Raw genomic sequence first — 18,720 nt, forward strand, 5'->3', positions numbered from 1 at the left:
CAGGTAGTCGATCTTGGCGGGCTGGATAACCTTGCGTCAACCAGTGGCAAGAGAGCAGATCCATAATCAACTGCCCCGTTCAGCCCGTCACCCCGTAAGCTTACCCTGTGTCGGCGAACATCTGCGCCACCGATGCCGCAGCGATTACTCGACACCAGATGGACTTTTATTCGTCTCCATGACGATATGTAGGAGCACTGGAAGTGAGCCGAGTTCGCTGGCTACGGTATGTCGGATTGGCTCCCTGCATTTCCTCACCCCGATCAGTTCATTGGTTGTTACTGCACGACGCTACATGTAATTTCCAAGTCTTCTTGGTATACGTGAAAACATGGTTATTTCTTATAGGCTTAAGGAGAGATCTCGGACAGTAAAAGCAAGAGGACGAAACCTTCGTGCGTGCCTCGCTGGCCATCATAGGATTCTACATACCAGCGTGACTCGGACCGCACTCAAAGGCAGATACGGGGGCCGCCCTCCCTGACTTACACGTCTGAGTTTCAAGCCATAATGCTCCTTCCCCCATCGCTTGTGATGCGATCCCGAACCAGCACTTTCATTACGCCACAGCCAAGCAACACGGCTTGCCAGCCAGACTGTGTACCGTTGATTGCCCAGGGATGCGCTGTTTGCACTGCATCCATAACTGCACTAGGCGAGAATATGAGCGCCTCTCCGGTTCGCAGCTGGACGACATTTGAGAATAGCGCCAATGGTGACATCGATGGATATGGCACCGCCCCTGTATCTTTTCTTCGGCTCGTCGCTTCCTGGTGCTGCTGCCCTTCGCAGTCATCAGCTTCGTTGAGTCCAGAAAGATCAGATCCACCAGCAAGATGACCCTTGAGGACCTGCAGCCATGCGGGGGAGGTAAAGCGGTGGACGACGGTCATGCTGCACAGATCCAATAGCCGGGTGGATATTGTGGGCTCTTGGGTCGAAATGATGACGCGCACGCCGAGATGGCGTTGTAGGCGGATAGTAGACAGCAATGATTCTGTGAACGCCTGGCTCTCTACGTTGTCTGTCATATACTTGTGTGATTCGTCAAGTGCCACTACCTTGCCCAGGCTGGTTTCCTGTTCCAGGAACAGACCGAGACAGATGTTAAAGAGGGAGCACGCCATCTCGGGGGTTACACAAGGACAAGATAGGTCGATAACTGTCAATTGCCCACTCTATACTCATATCAGTATTACCTCGACATACAACTTATCCCAATGAACCTACCACCGGCGCCCAATCGCTAGCCTCCTCTTCCCCACTTGCAACAGGTTTGGTCTTCTTCCTCTTGTTACCCTGGTCGGCAACCGCCGGGACACTCGACACTCGTTTTGCTAGGAAGCTCTCCAAGGTCTCAAGTCGCTGCTGAAGAGGGATAGATTGGCTCTCTGTTAGATTTTCCGCCTCTAGGGCTCTTTTAAACCCACGGTAGTCGAACGCTCCGCCGATGTGTTGCTGCCGGATTCTCAACTCCCGCAGCACTCGTGCCACGACGTGGAGATACAACGGCATTCGGCCATTCTGCCCTGAATTGACTGCCATAAGATCCAGCATTCGCTTGGTATTAAGGTCCGTCTAGCGGAGGCGAAGCTCCTGTACGGAGACATGTGGCATTCTGCTATATATTTTCTCGGACAACATTAGCAACCCACTTGAAGTCTCGATATTTAAAACATATTTACTTACCTTGATGTTCATCACGTTGGTCAGTAGACAAAGAACCCGAACCTTAACCCCCTCATGAGACGACAGACGCGCCGCTTCACAGGGCAGGCCTCCTGTGTCTGATGTGAAAGTGTCGTAATGGAACACGAGACCGGTCAGTGGCCGCGGCAGCAGGTTCGCCTTGGATTACACAAGGCAGTTTTCTAGCAGCGTGGCAAGTATGTGACTTTTTCCAGAACCCTGGCTTCCACATATGAAAGTGCTGGTTGGGGCAGCGACGTTGTAAAACACTCGAGGGTCGTTATTGGAGGCTTTATTCGTTGAAAGATCACGGCCTAGTAGCCCATGCTGATCGAGAGTGCCAGTTTTGCCCGAACATCCTCTTTGAAGGTCAGGATGATGCGTTCCGACGTGGGCCATGAATATTGGAGCAATAGAAACCTCATTGAGCTCTTCAGATCTATCGTTCAAGCTGAGCAGTTCCATATGTGCCTCGAATTCCTTGTCATGGAAACGAGCGATCTTGATGGTTTCGGGCTTGGAGGTCATGGCTTGGTTCAAAAGGCGGAAGCAGGGCGTCCGTGTGTAGCCAGCGTGTCGGCCAGAAGTGACGCAGGCTCCGTGCTCGCTGTTGGCGCATGGCATGTATGTATATATATGCTGGGGTTGATAAGTACATATTATTATAGTTTCTCTACGCGCTTTTCCCTCCTCGCACTGACCAAGTGCGTCGTCGTCATCGGGTGGGTCACCTATGTTTTGCTATAATCACCTTGTCATCATCGTGATAATCAGTATTGTTACCACTCATGAAAGAAGGGGATGAGGAATGCAACTATTAAACTACCAAATTTCTAATTGAACCTAGCTTGCCTGCCTGGTGCATACAGAGAGACCCGAAACAGTACTATACTTGAACTCATCACCTGCATTCCCAGACTACATGTGCCATGCCATCTATACCCATCGCAATGCTCTTGGATATGCAGTAAGTATGGTCGTGTGGAACATAATAGACCACTATGCCAAAGGCAAAAGCGAAAGATACCTTTCAACAGGTACCGAGGCAATAAGGTCATTTACGCTGCTTCAGATATCTTTCTCATATTCCAACGTGAGTCCAAGAGCTCCAGTATTGCGAACAAAGCACTATCTCTCCAAGCTGCCCTGGTGATGGGTTTTGGAGGAACGAGTGCTGTTCAATTTAGCACAGAATTCCGTATGGCATACTGTGGCAGCGCTCACCTGTTGCAACAAGCCGATCTCTGTGGCCTTGGTTAGTGCGTTGAAAAAGGCCAATGCTCCGTCGCCCCAGCGCTGAGGACGGTCAATCCTGGGAGGGCTGTCTTCGTATCCCTGCATCAGGATCTGAGCAACATTGCACAGAGCCTTGAGATCCACGGTGACATCTGGAGGGCGCCCCTTGAACTCCGTAGGCCCTAGAAGCTGGCCGTTGAGCTGCCATATGTTATACCGACAAGCTGAGGCAAAGGGATGGGTACATACATAGCTTGACATTCCCATCGAGATCGATAAGAATATTGTGAATCTTTAGATCGAAATACGTCAGTGAGTACCGATGGATATGGGCTAACCCTTCTAGAACCTTCGGTGTGCTGTGTTAGGTGGTTTCGCTATGCCCGACCACGAGTCACATACCTGTGCGAGTATCGCAGCTAGGTGTCTGTCGCGAAGGCTCGGGTGGCCGGAAATCTCAGCCAGCGATACTGGCATATATTCGTACACAATGGGTGTGAGACGTTTAAATGAAAAGACACCTTCAATCTTGACGAAGTGCGGGATTGGATGTGAGGCGAAACTGTCCAGCGCAGAGATATCAGTCGGGTGGCCTTTCAGGTCCTTGATGAGGACGAAATGGCCTTTCCCATTTTTATTAAACCAAGAGATCCTGCAGTTGGATATCTGGCCACCAAATTGCATCGGCATGACCTCCTCATAGTGATGAAATTGATGGGCTGGGTTCACTATTGAGAAATGAGCCCCTTGGCGTTTTTGAATATCAGTATTCCCTCTCGCCATAGGCCTTGGGTAGCTCTCTTGATACTCTTTATGGGTTCTTTTCATAGACGAATTTTATTGTAGCCAAAAGGCCATCTTTAAGCGTTCACAGTCCTCGCATGTCATGGACTACTTTATGTATGTACCGCCGCACCGTACATACGTGTGTATTATTTTCTAGAGATCCTGACACTTCGCTGCTCAGTGGCATGACCGCTTGCAGCTCCAGTAAGCACGTCACCTTGAGAGCTACATGACTCCAGCATTTCGGAAACAGTCAGCATTGGTGACTTTGCTGACTAGCTGTCTCCAGAAAAAAACCAGGATATATTCATCTTCCTGCCATTTCTGTCTGGACTGACCCGTCACGATATTTTCTCTCGCCGCAATCCCTCTTACATACGGCACAGTAGCATCTACACATACTGTTCAAGGTTGTAGCATTGCGTACTGTGTCTTTATTCACTCTGCTGGCGGGGAATTACGGTAGAAACGTGCCGATGACGTATTTCGCGACGTAGGCCGTCATGGTGCCCATATATGAGAAGCATAGGGCGTCAAGTAAAAGCCCACGGCGTTCCAGACCGGCCAATAAATAATTAGAGCGAGAAGTAGCGCTGCGTAGCCCTATGGGATCACCAAACTTCTTTCCATTTTGCTAACAAATCGATGCTTAATAACTATGAATTGAGGCTTTTGCTATAGGAAGGCCCCCAAGTCTCCATGTGCTTATTCTTCTCCATCTCGGCTTGTTCAACAAACCACTGCCGGATGCATTCTGGTTCATGCTTCCAGCTTTGACCACATATGCGGGACACGGATTGCTGGTTGCTTCGGGACGAAGTCCCTTCTGCCACCTCCTTGAAGGCCTTTCTGTATAGCATGAATCGATTAAGTGGCCGTTTGACTCGTCTGTTTCTGACTTCCCGACGCCTCTCGGACGAGCTCCTATGAACATAATCTTCAATCCGTTGGCGCCACCTGTCCTCGCCCGCCACTTGACTGAGAACTTTGTCTTGTTGGGCCAAAGGGTCTTTTGTTGACTCGGGTGCTTGTGGTTGGGTCTCACAGTCTGCCGCGTACAGTGGCGCTCCTAGAATGGTGTCATTCCAGGGACAGGCATCAAGTGAAAGATTATCATCAAAGATATTTGACTTTTTAAATTGTTAGCACTCGGGAAACTCTAGGTTATTCTAACCTACCATATAGAAACTTTCTTCCACGTCGTACTGGTTTGGCATGGCCTCTTCTGGGGTAAGGTCATCATTGACCGTGGACTTCATGTCTGAATGATCAGACTTCAATGCTTTTATCAAGGTGTATAGTCTAAACAGAGATAAAGAGGAGAACCCATAGAGTGGTACAAGTTTATATGCAAACGAGTACTTTTGATGCTAAGCTCATATTATCGGCTAGTTATGTACTCAAAGTACACAGTGAGTAAATTGCGATTACTACAATATTAATGGGGCTAATGCTGTATTGATTACTTTGGCCTTAATCACAGTGAGAGATAATGTAGTCTCTGCTTACCTTTATATTATCCACTTTAACCTAGATTATTGTCAGAGTGGTTCAGTGTCAATTATCCGAGGGTCAGGCCGCCGTCACATTGGGTTTCATCATCGATCTCAATACAGTATTGAGCACCTAGAGCGTCCTCTCCACAATAACATGCTCTTTGTCAGGCCAAGAAGAGTGACCGTGAGATACATGAAGGTACATTGTAAGCAGGCATTCCGTCCAAATTTGACCTGATAATCGGCCAGTAAGCAACCCAGATCCACAGCTATAGGTAGCTTTGAGTACCAAAGGTACCCAGTGGCCAGGGACCAAATCTGGAGGAGTGGGGTTCAAGTCGACAGTGCGAGTCATCCGTCCTGCTACCTACTGTAAGCCATTCCGGTACGCGAGGGCCCCCACATTTCAGCTGGGCCATTCCCCTAACCCAACCATGTCGAATCATAACATGCCGGAATCCGCGCTCGGCAGACATTAGGTCTTATTTTGAGGCGAATTAATTATTTTATTCCTGTGGTCTCCAGTCAAGCTCAGATTCCGTGAAAAGCCTCAAAAAAAGATCAGATCCTCAAATGTTGGCCAGACTGTAAAATTGCCATGCCTTTGCAATAATCACGTGACCAACAACCGTAGAAACCTATGGAATGTCATGGAAGAAGGGGGGAAGTTGAGGACAGGTGTCCTTTGTGGCAAACCGGTGACGGCAGCGAACCCGAGAAGTAGCCGGCTGGCTCGTGTTCTTCGATGTGGCAACAATCATGAACCAGAGCGAGATCGTGGATGACTGGCCAAGCGATGACGCGAGCGAAGCTCGGATTTCTGACCTTTCAACGTCCGATAGCGAGGTGTCTCAGCCTGCAGCTTCAGCCCCTAGGAGCCGGCTGAGACCCGCCCGGGGGTGCCTTATCATTCGTGCCATTTGCTGACTGGGAGCCAGAACGGTCGTACGAAGGCGAACCGACGATACGCTACAACATGGAATGGAGACTGTTTGCAAAGAACAGGAGCCAGGCTGGTGAAACAGAGTTAAACATCGTAATATCGCCGCGCAAGTTCTGGAAATACGTCCTTCGCTCGAAGCTGTCTGATGCCTGTGCTGATAATCCGTGGAAGGAGGACAAGACGAAGCTCGTTTTGTCCGTTACCGATCGTAAAACAAGTAAAATCATCAAGGAATTTCCGAGACTGGACATCAAATGGTCATTTGTTGCAAACCAACTCCGAGAATGGTGTTCGGTTCTGACGGATGGCAAGAAGATCACTATCATGACATTCTATTACCGAGCTGTCAGTCCAAGCAAACCGGAAAGAGGCAGTGCAACAGCCAATCAGCAAGCGGATCTGGAAGCGAGAACAACTGGTGCAGGTCGAGGGGTTCTAATTAGGAAGGCCTACACACTCATGCGTTGCCCCGGGCCTCCCTGTACAAAAGGGGACCATTGTTGGCAGAATGAAGGAAAACACCACCGTCTTCAACCCCACCACATCAGGATGCTTGCCGATTACATGCAGGCAGGGAACATCTTGAACGGACATGATGATGTCCCCCCTGAATTCCGTCGATTAGTGAAGGAGGACGAGCGCCAATGGGAAGAGAGGGAACGAGATGAGCACGACAAGCTTCAAGGTCGTAAGCGGCGGCGATATGATTCAGATGGCTCAACTGTCCGTATCGCACAGACCTATTGCCACCAATGTGCAAGCGGCGCCCCTGCATCCCCCAAGACAAACTTTCCAACAACTCCTCTCATGAATTTTGGCCTGCCCAGAGAAGAGGCACTCGTGGCATACAGTACTTGGCAACGGTCCCAAGTGAGCACCGAGGAGCAGAAGGAGCATTACAGATCAATTCAGGAGCTGACTCTGGCACATTGTTTTGACCTCGATATGCTCGCCAGCAATCAGGAAAAGATGTTCCGCTTTTACAAGCAGCATGGGATACCAGAGGGTGTGGCATGGCGTTATGTTTGTGATGTTCCGTCATACATGAAACGGCGTGAAGAGGCAAACAACTTGCGACGTTAGAACAGTTTTCATTTGATCTGACTGGATCAGCAAGGGTATGTGAAAGAAGGGCATGCTGCGCCTCGTCCGTGGTACGGAGGCCTAATTGTCACGCTTTGCTATCCACAGCTCACGACCATTAACCTGTGGATTACCAAGTACCGCAGAGCATGAGCTCTTTCACCTATTTGTGGCATATTAACTGTCAAAATCCTCCCATCGATCACCATAGCGTTCAACTATTACGTAGAGCATATCCTCTAGTGCCGACTTGCATAATGCGTCTTCCGCAACCTTATCCCTCTCCTCCTCCTCGCCGACAAACTTGCCGTGCTCCAGGAACTGGCGAGCAAAGAGTCGACCATTTGCCCTCCAGTAGTCTCGGGCCATGGAAACCGCCTTTCCATACCCTCTGTCTAGGTATGGGGAATAAGCAGGGTCTGACTTAGGAAAGGCGGTGGCATAGATGCATCGCCAGCGCTCTGCCTCGCCGAGATAGATTTTATCTCGTCGTTTCAACTTCGACTTTTGGTAGAAGTTGATGCCTTGAATGGGCTGTGGATCAAGAAGCTCACATGTTCTCTCTAAGATATGGCTATCCCGGCTGGATAGCGTGTCAAAGGTCTGAGAGCAACGGGGGCAGTAAGGAGGCTTCATGTGGTGGCGCCTTAGATGACGGATAACATCTTCGATGGACCGCAGGTCAACGCATTCTTGGGCAGCGTCTGGCGATGAATGCTCGCTATCGCTGCATGAACTGTCATCAGAATCGCTGCCACTGGTCGAAGAAATGTTATCCGGGTCATCCTCAGAGTTGTAACGGTACAAGGAGCTCCGGGAGCCGCGGAAACGTTGGTTCGGGGCATGGGTCCCGGGTTGCCCATACTGCTCCCGTTTGATGCCGGCCGGGTTGGTAGAGGGCGGGGGTTGAGATGATTCGCGTGTAAGGCCCGCGCCGGGCGTGAATGGTATTTGACGGATGGTAGATGTCGATGTACTGTCGGGTTCCTCCCTTGGAGTTGGTGATTGGTCGGGGGAAGTGATCCCCCGGCATGATGGAATCCGCCGGGTCATGTTCTTTGGATGAATCTAGTGCAAGGGCTTCGTTGGGGAGAGTGTTGAATTGAGAAGATACACATTGCTTAATTCATTCTAAAAGTGCGGTGGGGGAACCGCTGTTTATGTACAGGCACGATCTCTTGTAGAATGTTCCTCCTTCTTCCGTACTTTGGCCACCGCCTTGGTCGCCTCACACTTGTGATCTCCTACAGAGAGAGGGAGATGACTTAAGTTGTGCCGAGCAAGGCCATCGCTCCTAGCTTTAGTGGCTGATCCAATTTTACGCCCTGCGCAAATGTGACCGAGCAAGGTCTGGCCCTACACACTACACCTGTGGCTTTGGAGGCCTATATTGGGCGTCGTTGTCCTGTGATCCTTGCCCAAGGCTGCAGGTATAATCCGGTACCTAGCTTGGGCACTCTGTTTGTGGGTTTCTACTGGGCAGAAGCGGCAAGGGGCCCATTGTTGCAGCCTCATCTTGCGGCACTGGCGTCCAAATAGGACTCGCGAACCGTCCGAAACGCCTGCCTGGAGGGCCTGTTTTGTGGCCACCGCGGTACTTGTGTCACTGACAAGGGTGCCCAGCGTTCAACAACTGAGGTGGTGTGAGTATAGTAATATTCCCATGTTATGGTGTGTTACGGTATTGGGTTTTGACGCCGTCATGTGCTGATAACTGTGTCTTTTGCTATTGTAACTGATGGCCTCTTCTAGAGACATCACTGATGACAAGAAGAATATCCCCATATAGTGAGCAAGAACGACGGTCCATTACCGCCGTTTCAAAATAGAGCTTAGATCAAATATGAAGACCATTGAGGATGATCTGAATGGTTTGAAACGGGATGACTCCTCAGCACCCCGACGGTCAGATATCTGCTGGCGTAAAACATGGCTGCAGTAGAGGGTGATTGAGTAAATGGATAGAGAGGGTGTGTTTAGGATATATGGCAGGCCGAACTGGGTGGGCCACTGGTCCGGGCATCGAGGTAAACTGAAGCCATCTCTTCCCCCCCATGTACGGTCTGCCTTGCACCCTACGCCGGCTTCTTTCCGCACTCTGGGGAAGCTTCCCTCCACCAGTTCACTTTACTGGAAATTGGGTGCCTAAATTTGAGCCTCCTAGCCAGATTATTTTTCGTCCTCCATACGCCCCTTTATTCCGTGCGAGATCCTTGCGCGGAATAAGGGAATCGTGGAGGAGTATTCACGAATAGCTCATGGTCTACCATTTCCTCCTAAGCCTACCCCTTCAATTCAGTCCTGACCGCAGTCTTCTTCTGGGATCGACGGTGATTATGGCTTGGACCCAGTTTTCTCGGAGCATGAGCCTGGGAGGCAGCGTGTTCGACATCTCTACAGAACAAGGACAAAGGGTTGGGAAACGATCGGCACCATTACCCCGATCACGGAGAGGCATTGCTGAAATAAGTTAGGAAGATGAATTCCCTGTTACAGGTAGGCCGGATATCTGGCCGAAATGTCCCTAGTAACTACTAATTGTTGGCCTACATGGCTGTTCAAACAGGGAGCATTAGTTGATGAGTTGCAAATAACGCCCTGCAAGAGGGCCTGCTAGTGTGGCTGACCGAACAGGGGAAGCCACTCTTACGTACCCTCACAAGTCCTTGGAACCCGCTCCCCGAGGCATATGCAGTGGCTATGGCTTGAACTTGGCCACAATCGACCTGAGAACTACACACGGCGAAAAGAAACATGGAATTCAGAGGGGAGATCGATGTATCTAATTTGCCTTGAACCTGATTTCAAAAAGTGCCTGGAGTGCAGGCCAACTGAGTTGCTGAGCTATTTGTGTTTGTTTTGTCCTCTATTATAGAGCGGTAGCATAACTATTTAAACGTAGCCTAGAAAGTCTACGTAGCTATCTCAGAACTAGACCATTTTTCTTTCACTCCTGACCAAAGAAACCCCCCAATAGAAGGCATCTAAACTCCTTGTCAAGATGAATGCATGGGAACTCAGAGAGAAGGGTTACTGGGATGCCATGTGGCCGCGTTGCTTTGAAGTGGGAGACATGTCAAATTCGCCTTCGTCTGGCCAGACACTCGTCAAAGAGTCATCATTCATCGACCCTTCATGCCTGAAGCAATGTTGCGGTATCTGGAGTTGGGGTAGTCAAGCCAGTTTTCAGTTTGGTCGATCGATCCAAGCGATCTGAAACTGGTCCCCACCAGCGACTCGGGTCCAGTTTTATTGCCCGAGGCCTCTCAGAACATGGTGCCCCCCAATTCCTTGTGCTTAACATATGCGACCTTGGCCTGAACGGCCTGAGGTGAGTCGTAGGAGATTAGCTCGCGCGTAGTAGCATCATAGCTGTATGAGGCTTGCGCGACGTCGTCATAGAACGTTTCTCTGCTCTGCTTAGGCAGAACCTTGTACTCCCAGTTGCCAGGTCCCAAATTAGCCAGACCGACGCCTGAGTAGGGCTCACCGAGGCCTGAGGTTGCTTGGAATGAGCGACCGTAGGCTGGCATGCCAAGGATGATCTTGTCGGCCGGTATGCCGCCTTCTAGATATGCCTGAACGGCATCGTGCGTATTGAGACCGTATGACTAAGATGGACCGATCTGCTGGTGGCTGGGATGTGAATACTATGTGAGAAGCTGTGCTCCTCTGAGACATATGTAACTTAGACCTTTTAACAACAACACATCATCTTCCACTCCCACAATATTGTTTCATCAGCATTACACGCAGCCTCCAAATCCAAAGAGCTCGAATGCAATGAATTTCAAGATAGGCTAATTTCTTCCCGATTGCTTATCCCCTGAAGGCATGTACCCAACTCAAGATGCTCTACATCTGGCTATCAATAATTGGGCCTTGCCACGAGGCTACGCCTTTGTCACAGGGAAGTCGACCATGCATAGGAACGGAAGGATCATCGTTACCTTTGCCTGTGACCGCGTGCGGCAACCTCTAAGTGCCTCAAAGCAACGAATTCGAATACCACTACACGAGGCTATGGCTGCCCTTTCTCAATTCTTGGAAAGCAGCTACCAGATGAAGCTGGTTGGGCTATCTGCCATCGCCAAGATAGCCGCTTTGCTACGCACAACCACGAGCCAAGCAGTCACCCAACTGCTCATCCTATGCATCGGAAGCTCAGTGCTGAAGATAAAACAACAATCAGCAGTCTGACTAGCGCTGTAGTCGCTCCCAAGGAGATCAGAACCTACCTATGACAAAATTCAACAACGCCTGCAACGCAAAAGGACATTTCAAATCAGATCATGTAGAGCTGCCGAGACGCCGGCCAGGGGAGAATTCTATCCATGCGCTTGCAAATCAGCTTAACAAAGAAGGCTTTTGGAGTCGAATACAGCTTAATGCAGATAATCGGGTAAAATCCATCCTATTTGCTCATCCCGACTCGCTTGCCTATCTTCAGGCATATCCAGATCTCCTATTACTAGATTATACATACAAGACTAACAAATATGGTATGCCACTGCTTGATATTATCAGCACTGATGCTTCCAATCGGTCTTTCTGCATTGCATTTGCCTCCCTTCGGGGCGAGGATCAAGATAACTACCTTTAGGCTCTTGAAAGGCTCAAATCGCTCTATGAGATCAGCCAAGTCAGATTTCCATCTATTATTCTGACAGACTATGCAAAGGCATGCATGAATGCAGTTAATATCTGCTTCCCGTCTTCAATCTCATTACTATGCCTTTGGCATGCTAATAAGGCGGTTATCCCTAATTATCAGCCAACGTTTATTCCATCAGAGAGAATTTTACGCTGCTCTACTAATGATACTGCCTAGAAGAGCTTCTTTGGTCATTGTCATTCGATTATCTTTTCCTCAGATAAAGCAACCTTTGAACAACGGGTTCAAGAGCTTGAGCAGAAGTATCTGCCTACCTATATAAATGAGGTTGCATATCTGAAGTTAACGTGGCTTAACCCCTATAAGCAGAAGCTTATAAAGGCCTGGGTTAATCAGCAGCCTCACTTTGGCACTATTGTTACCTCTACAGTTGAGGGCATCCATAGCATGCTAAAGAGCTATTTAAAGACATCAAAGTTTGATCTCTTTGATTCTTGGGGGGCCTTAAGCTTGGCTTTAGTCCATCAGCTTACTGAGCTTCCTTGAAATCAGGCAATGTAGCAAATCCGGAACCCATTAGAGCTCTCAACGGACCTTTATTCAGGTATATAAGCCTAGGTTTCTCACTATGACTTACGGGAGGTTAAGAAATAAAGGAAGTGACTTTTAGGCAGCGAGGTACCTTTACCTAGCTGTACAAGTCTTTTTACGCGAACCCAAAGGCTACCTTGCGCTCATATCCTTCAAACCTTGCTAGAACAAGGCCAGGCCCTTCGTCTTAATCATTTTCATGAGTATTAGCATCTCGATCGTCTTAGGAAGCCACAACAACTACTTAAGCCTCGCACTCATGTGGAAGCGATAGCTGCCAGATCCAATGTACCACAATCAAGCACTACGAGATTCCCTAGCTCTTTCGAGGCTATTAAGGCTATTGGCAAGCTTAAGGCGCCGCCAAAGTATAGCAGATGCCATATGCTTGGCCAAATGATAACTTCAACAGCATGCCCCCTTCGTCATCAAGATCTCCTGCAGTCATCAGCAACAGTAACACCAATAGAGACAACAGCAGTCCATATAGCAGCAGGTCACACAGCGCCAACAGAGACAACAGCAGTCCCCCCAGCACCAGACCACACAACGATAGTCCACGCAATATCAGCAGAGACAACAGTAGTCCGCACAACCGCAGGCCAGATAACATCAGCAGAGGCAGTGGCAGTTAATACAGCAGCGGGCCACGCAGTATCATACCAGACAACAGCAGTCCAACCAGCGGCAGCAGCGCCAGCCCTAACTTATAATGGCCCACGAGCTATACATCAAAGATATACTGCAGCGAGAGAAGCTTGGTATAAGGCGCAGCCTCGTGGCAGCATCAAGACTAACCAGCAGTATCAGAAGGTGTCGCACTGAGCGTGCTGAAAGGATCAAGGATCAGGTAAAGAATAATGAGCAGCAGCAGTGTGTTGATTGATTGTTGTCTGAGGTTGTCTCTTGTGCGGGGTATTCCATCCCGCAGAGTTACTTAAAGCATACGGCTAGATTACTAACGCAGTTGTTTCATGAGGCCGTGAAGATCATGCCTACCCTGCGACAGAGAGAATCAAGATCTTTTAGCTTAACCCTATAATCCGATAAGACTACCGCCAAGCCCATAGCTTCCACTTTTCTCGCTCTTCCACTGTGCCTCGCCTCCCACTCTACATTTTCCCACATTATCGCCGTCACAGAACCTACCCTCCTTTCAGGGTTTAATCGACGTCTCTTATCAACGACGGCTGGTCATCTCGTATCTCTATCTTCTGACGGCCACTTTGGCCTCTCACCCCTGCCGTACCCATCCATCACACGAGGTATGGCACAGGCCTCAGCGCCGCATCCGTTTAGAGCAGCGCCCAAAGAAATTAGGCTTCTCCTTTGGGAAACCACCTGGCTACAGCCTCGAGTCTTCAAATTGCACGAGCATTCCGGTACAGATTCCGACACAGACTCCTATTTCGTCCATTTCCAGTTTCTTCGTTCGCTTGAGGTTTCGCACGGCCACCGTAATAGCCCGGGCCGCCTGCAAAAAGAAGTGCCCAAGGTTCCTGTCGCCCTACATGTTTGTCGAGAGTCTCGGGAACATGCTTTACGGACCTTTGTTTTGTTGCAGCATAAGCTCAAGCCGGCATATGCCCTCTACGTCAATCCGAAGGTGGACATTTTTCAGATAGGTCCAACGACAAGCCTCCCCCGACCCCCGAACGACCACGACTACCGCCATAAATTTATCGAATCTTTGCGTCAAGGGTATAAGGAGGACCTCGAATCTAAAGTCAAGAACATTACCACGACTAGCGACTATCTCCGAGACGCGCGTAGCCAGCTAAGCTGTTTTCGCGGAGTCACCCAGCTTCATATCATATTCAAGGAGAACACTAGCACTAAGCAAGCAAACAATATCACCAAACACATACAAGTCATAAAGGGAATGGTGGGGCAATATTTCAAGCTTTTTGATCCTGAAAACCCGCCTTCCCTGCGTGCCAGGTATCGAGTAGTGGGCGAGCCTTGCATTAATAAGGACCATCCTAGTGGGATGGCTATCTCAGTTAAGTTCATGGATAAGGATTATCAAACGCTGGATTTCACCGCAGTCTGCAGAGATCAGTATTGGTGGAGTGTCAACCTTGGCGGCGGCGGATTTTTCGCTGCCCTCCAAAATGTTGGCAGCAACGACGATGAAAACAACGATGAGGGCGAGAACTAACTGCATGTATGGTCTTACTGGTACGCTTAGGCTATCATTTTCCCCCGGAGCATGCAGGGAAAACACGCGCCAGAGTCCCGGTGATCTGGCTCAAGCCCCGTGCTCCACTGAGCCTGCTCAAGCTCCCCATCGAAGCGTACCTCTTCAAGATGCCCGCCTTGGGTCAGCAACAACATACGCAGAAATGAGCAGGTGTTCAGCCATTGAACGCCACGACCTTGTCTCTTGAGCAGCACCGTTAGTATAAGAGCTCCAGGGTAAAGACTAGAAAACTGTTGAAATAAAAAGGGTTTGTACCTGAGAGCCTGTTGGGTCTTATATTTCAACAAAAACAGCTAAGACGAACAGGCTACCATTAAGTACCAGCGCGAATCGGAGTGATCCGATTAAATGGCAAAACCTGTGACGATAGCGTGCGGGCGCTAGCCCGAAGCCCTAGGATAGAAATAGAGATGCCAACGGTGTTGCAGCACCTACTAGACAGGCCTTCGCTGTAGAGTTGAACTCGTGTAATATACATATATACAGTATATATACGAGCAACGTCGCCAGTTCTCATCGTCGACCTAGTTGTAGCCCGAACGGCCGAAAGGTATGGTGGAGGAAAATTCGAAGTTGGATGTGACCATTGTTGGTGTTTTCTAGTACGTAGTTATTCGTTATGGGAATGGAAAGCAGTGGCAAAGGGATTTTATGTTGTTTCTCGTTAAGCTCTTATGAAAGTTTGTTAGTGGCAAGGAATCACTTGCGCATTATAGAGGAGCGCTCACACCGACAACCGTGATAATCTCAGACTGGTTACAGTACGGTAACCCATTAGGCGTGCCCTGATTACTATCCTGTTGATTACCTTTGCATACCGGGGCCCGCTATGATGACGGATCTGGAGCCCAAAGCCAAGAGAGACCTGCACCGTCTATGTTCCGGATATCGTTTACCCTAACCCTGCCCATGTAATACCCAGACCAATCTGGGATCCGCCCCTCCACGCAGGGACTACAGTATATCCGCGGCTTTTGTCAGGCTTCTCTTATATCTCTCCTCCTCTGGAGACCTGCCAGGACGGAACATCTCCCTACCTACTTATTTGCCATGCCGTTGGAGTGGGTTTCCGGGACAGAACATATGATCACGGCACTGGATCCACTTTCAGCTTGGCATGCATTATTTTCTATATGTTATCTAAAATTCAATAAATGCTAATGTAGTGATTCTATATCTATATCTAGAAGCGAATCGGTAGTGGCTGTGTTGGCTCAATTGTCGGCTTATGACTCCGTCGCCCATGGATCCTTCTCATACCTTCCACGCACTCTTTGAGATACCTAGCATCGTCCATCTTAACATAGCCCCGAGGCGAGCATTGGTCAGGGTAATGGGAGAAGAAGTTTTCATATCCGCGCTCTAAGACATAGACCTCCGGATATGAAAGGCGAGGATAACGATCAGCGTTTGCGGCCCGATCCTTTGATCGGAGATATCGAGCCATCTTGGGGGCTCGACAAAGCGAGAGTTCGCAGTATAGAATAATAGTCTTCCCTAGTTCCTGATTGGTCCCAAAGAGCAAATTATCGATCTGCCTTTCGTCGGTCGAATTGGTTGCGCCTTTCATATGACCGCCATCAAACTCGTACTGGAACCGACAGTCGAGGAGGAGAAATTGTGTGCCCTGGCTACTAGATGGTTCGTTCAGAGCCGCGACCAACGTGTCCGCTGTGATCCGCGGGATCATATCAGGGTAGGATCCGAGAGGCAGCGACGGCCAAAGGCTTGTGCGGGTCGCGACGAGGTTCACTCGCACGGCCCCCTTAGAGACGATTTCGGTATCCAGTGCCTCTGCGAGCCAGACAACTCGATGAGGGGCTCCGCAAGGAGCACGGCACGGGGCGTAGACAGAGGAAGCAACAGAGCGAGGGACAGACTTTGACGGTTGTTCGGACAATAGCTCGATGTACGAATCGGGCGTTTCGCGCGGATTCATGGCGTCGATTGCGGATCCATCGGGACTGCCATCGTTCCATACGACTTCCTCTAAGATGTCTAAAAGCTCGGCTATGATTCGAACGCACTTTGGAAGAAACTGTACAAACCTATCCAACGATTAGGAGCGTCTGGCTAATATATATGCCACTTACAGGTAACCTTGATCTCCCCCATTGGATTTCTAATAAATGTCGTTGTTTTTCCAGTGGTCTGGAAATCCATCCTCAGGGCCGAGAGCTCTCTCCGCACTTGAGAGCGATGTGATCTTAGAGTTTAGAGACTACCTCAACACTACATCTGCCAACTTAGTGGTGATAGAATTCAATGCTCTCACAAACTCATGTTGCTTTTAAGCCACGACTACCAAAACGGCAAGGTTTGGTTTGCTTTCTGGGGCAAAATTATGGTTATGGTTGGCAGTGATTGGCTTGCCTAAGCAGGCTGATTTTAACTCCGTCACAGCTCTAGGGATCGATATTCAGAAACTTCAAATAGTAGCGCCCCTGCCGAGCCGAGTGTAGGTCGCAGCCGGTGACACCTTGGTGGCCGCGAAGTCGAACCCTAGTCAGCTTCAAGCTAGGGGTCATAGGACATACGCACGTCCGGAAGTGCAAGTCTCGGCAAGGTAAGCTGGCTGCCGGCTTGATTTATTCGTGAATGATTATACTCGCAAGACCCATTAGCTTGCAACCGTGAAATATAATCCCCATGTCTATGTATTTTAGCCTCCCCGTCTACAATTGTCTCACAAGCGCCCATGCCGGTCGACTATTGCCCGCAGTACATCGCTCACCGAGCATCTTGCAGCTCTCCAGAAATTTGGACATGTTGCATCGGCCCTTTACCATTCAGAGGTCCCAGGCCATGGAAACTACCTTTCCACATCCACTATCCAGGTATGGGGACCAATGAGACTTTATCACTAGCTATCCCAAGTCATGAACAAATCATCAAAGACAGAATAAATGCGTGGAACGAACAAGTCGGTGGAAACTAGACGAGGAAGACGGTCGCAGCAACACCAGCTACGGCAGGCCAGTAGCCGAGGGCTTCGATCATGCCCTTCATGCCAAGACCTGCGGGACTGTCCTGCTCGGGAACGGTGGTGCCGTTGGGGAGGGTTCCGTTGATGAGGATGGTGATGTTTCCCTTATACTCGGCGATGGTGACGATGGACTTGTTGAGAGCCTCCCAGCTGCCGTTGCCGATGAGCTGGTCGTAGTAAGCGGTATCGTTGTTGTCGTCGCATCCGCAAACCTCGTATCGGCCACAGCCGCAGACGACGTCGCGGACCTCATCCTCGCCGCTCGTGTCGTTATGAAAGTGGTACTGGTGGGTAAAGGGGTACATATATGCGCCGTACAGCCAGACGCCGGGCCAGAATGCGAGGGCGCTGCCTACCAGGATGAAGGGGAGGATGCCGGCGCCGGGGCTTCGGTTTCCAGATCGGTAGGGAGCGACGGCACCGCCGGGGTAGTATCGACCGCCGGCGAGATTGGGCTGGGGACCGGAGCCGCCTCGAGAGCCACCGCCTACATTCGAAGTTGGAGAGCTGCAAGCGGAGGGTCATTAAATGTTAGATAAAGGGCGTCTTGAGGGTACTTACGATCCGCCGTTGTTCCTGAAGCTGCTGCTTGAACCTAAATTGTATGAGCTTCTAGAACTACCAGAACGGTTGCTTCCGCTTCCAGAGAGACTGCTGCCGCTAGTTACCTCTTGAGCTTGAGCTTCCACCTCGGTTTCCACCGCCGCCACCGCCGCCACCGCCGCGTCCTCCTCCGCCGCCTCCGCCACGGCGCTTGAACAGCTCGTGCTCGTTGCCGCTGGGCTCGGACTCGATGCGCTTGATGCGACGGGGCGGGTCAATGATAGAAGCGGCCGCTGATGTGACCAGAGTGAGGTATAGGAAAGCCAAGTCGAATCTCATTGTGGATAGGTGGATAGGTGGATAGGTTTTTGTGGACGAAGGATGGTAGGTAGATGAAGGTGCGCGTATGTCGCAAGAATCAAGCGAAGAACCGCGTATAATACAGAAACGTGAAGTGGTAGCTGCTATTGATTTAGGTAGATTGCCGATAGTAGGTCTGTTGTCGGCGGGGGTTGCAGGCTCTTTTAATACCTATGGGAATGGTGGTGC

General features: G+C 49.9%; 7 protein-coding genes across 7 annotated transcripts; 2 read left to right on the plus strand and 5 right to left on the minus strand.

Moving 5' to 3' along the window:
* Positions 1-500: 500 nt before the first annotated feature.
* Positions 501-3,615, minus strand: MRS44_003851 (uncharacterized protein; the record flags this gene model as incomplete). Its single annotated transcript, XM_065623412.1, has 6 exons — positions 501-1,178; positions 1,231-1,578; positions 1,690-1,787; positions 1,896-2,328; positions 2,899-3,126; positions 3,328-3,615. The coding sequence occupies 6 exons, from the start codon at positions 3,613-3,615 to the stop codon at positions 501-503; spliced, it is 2,073 nt and encodes a 690-aa protein (XP_065479484.1).
* A 2,568-nt stretch (positions 3,616-6,183) lies between these two features.
* Positions 6,184-7,233, plus strand: MRS44_003852 (uncharacterized protein; the record flags this gene model as incomplete). The annotated part of the gene is made up of 1 exon (XM_046277077.2): positions 6,184-7,233. The coding sequence occupies one exon, from the start codon at positions 6,184-6,186 to the stop codon at positions 7,231-7,233; it is 1,050 nt and encodes a 349-aa protein (XP_046128689.2).
* A 177-nt stretch (positions 7,234-7,410) lies between these two features.
* Positions 7,411-8,286, minus strand: MRS44_003853 (uncharacterized protein; the record flags this gene model as incomplete). The annotated part of the gene is made up of 1 exon (XM_065623413.1): positions 7,411-8,286. The coding sequence occupies one exon, from the start codon at positions 8,284-8,286 to the stop codon at positions 7,411-7,413; it is 876 nt and encodes a 291-aa protein (XP_065479485.1).
* A 2,213-nt stretch (positions 8,287-10,499) lies between these two features.
* Positions 10,500-10,766, minus strand: MRS44_003854 (uncharacterized protein; the record flags this gene model as incomplete). The annotated part of the gene is made up of 1 exon (XM_065623414.1): positions 10,500-10,766. One exon carries the CDS (start codon positions 10,764-10,766, stop codon positions 10,500-10,502), a length of 267 nt encoding a protein of 88 aa, XP_065479486.1.
* Positions 10,767-13,706: 2,940 nt separating this feature from the next.
* Positions 13,707-14,600, plus strand: MRS44_003855 (uncharacterized protein; the record flags this gene model as incomplete). The annotated part of the gene is made up of 1 exon (XM_065623415.1): positions 13,707-14,600. The coding sequence occupies one exon, from the start codon at positions 13,707-13,709 to the stop codon at positions 14,598-14,600; it is 894 nt and encodes a 297-aa protein (XP_065479487.1).
* A 1,225-nt stretch (positions 14,601-15,825) lies between these two features.
* MRS44_003856 (uncharacterized protein) lies at positions 15,826-16,581 on the minus strand (the record flags this gene model as incomplete). Its single annotated transcript, XM_065623416.1, has 1 exon — positions 15,826-16,581. The coding sequence occupies one exon, from the start codon at positions 16,579-16,581 to the stop codon at positions 15,826-15,828; it is 756 nt and encodes a 251-aa protein (XP_065479488.1).
* A 995-nt stretch (positions 16,582-17,576) lies between these two features.
* Positions 17,577-18,510, minus strand: MRS44_003857 (uncharacterized protein; the record flags this gene model as incomplete). The annotated part of the gene is made up of 3 exons (XM_046279793.2): positions 17,577-18,135; positions 18,190-18,223; positions 18,297-18,510. The coding sequence occupies 3 exons, from the start codon at positions 18,508-18,510 to the stop codon at positions 17,577-17,579; spliced, it is 807 nt and encodes a 268-aa protein (XP_046124490.2).
* Between the last annotated feature and the right edge of the window lie 210 nt (positions 18,511-18,720).

The sequence above is a fragment of the Fusarium solani genome (assembly GCF_023522795.1).
Source record: "Fusarium solani strain SB1 chromosome Unknown bctg00000001, whole genome shotgun sequence".
In the NCBI taxonomy this organism is placed as follows: domain Eukaryota; kingdom Fungi; phylum Ascomycota; class Sordariomycetes; order Hypocreales; family Nectriaceae; genus Fusarium; species Fusarium solani.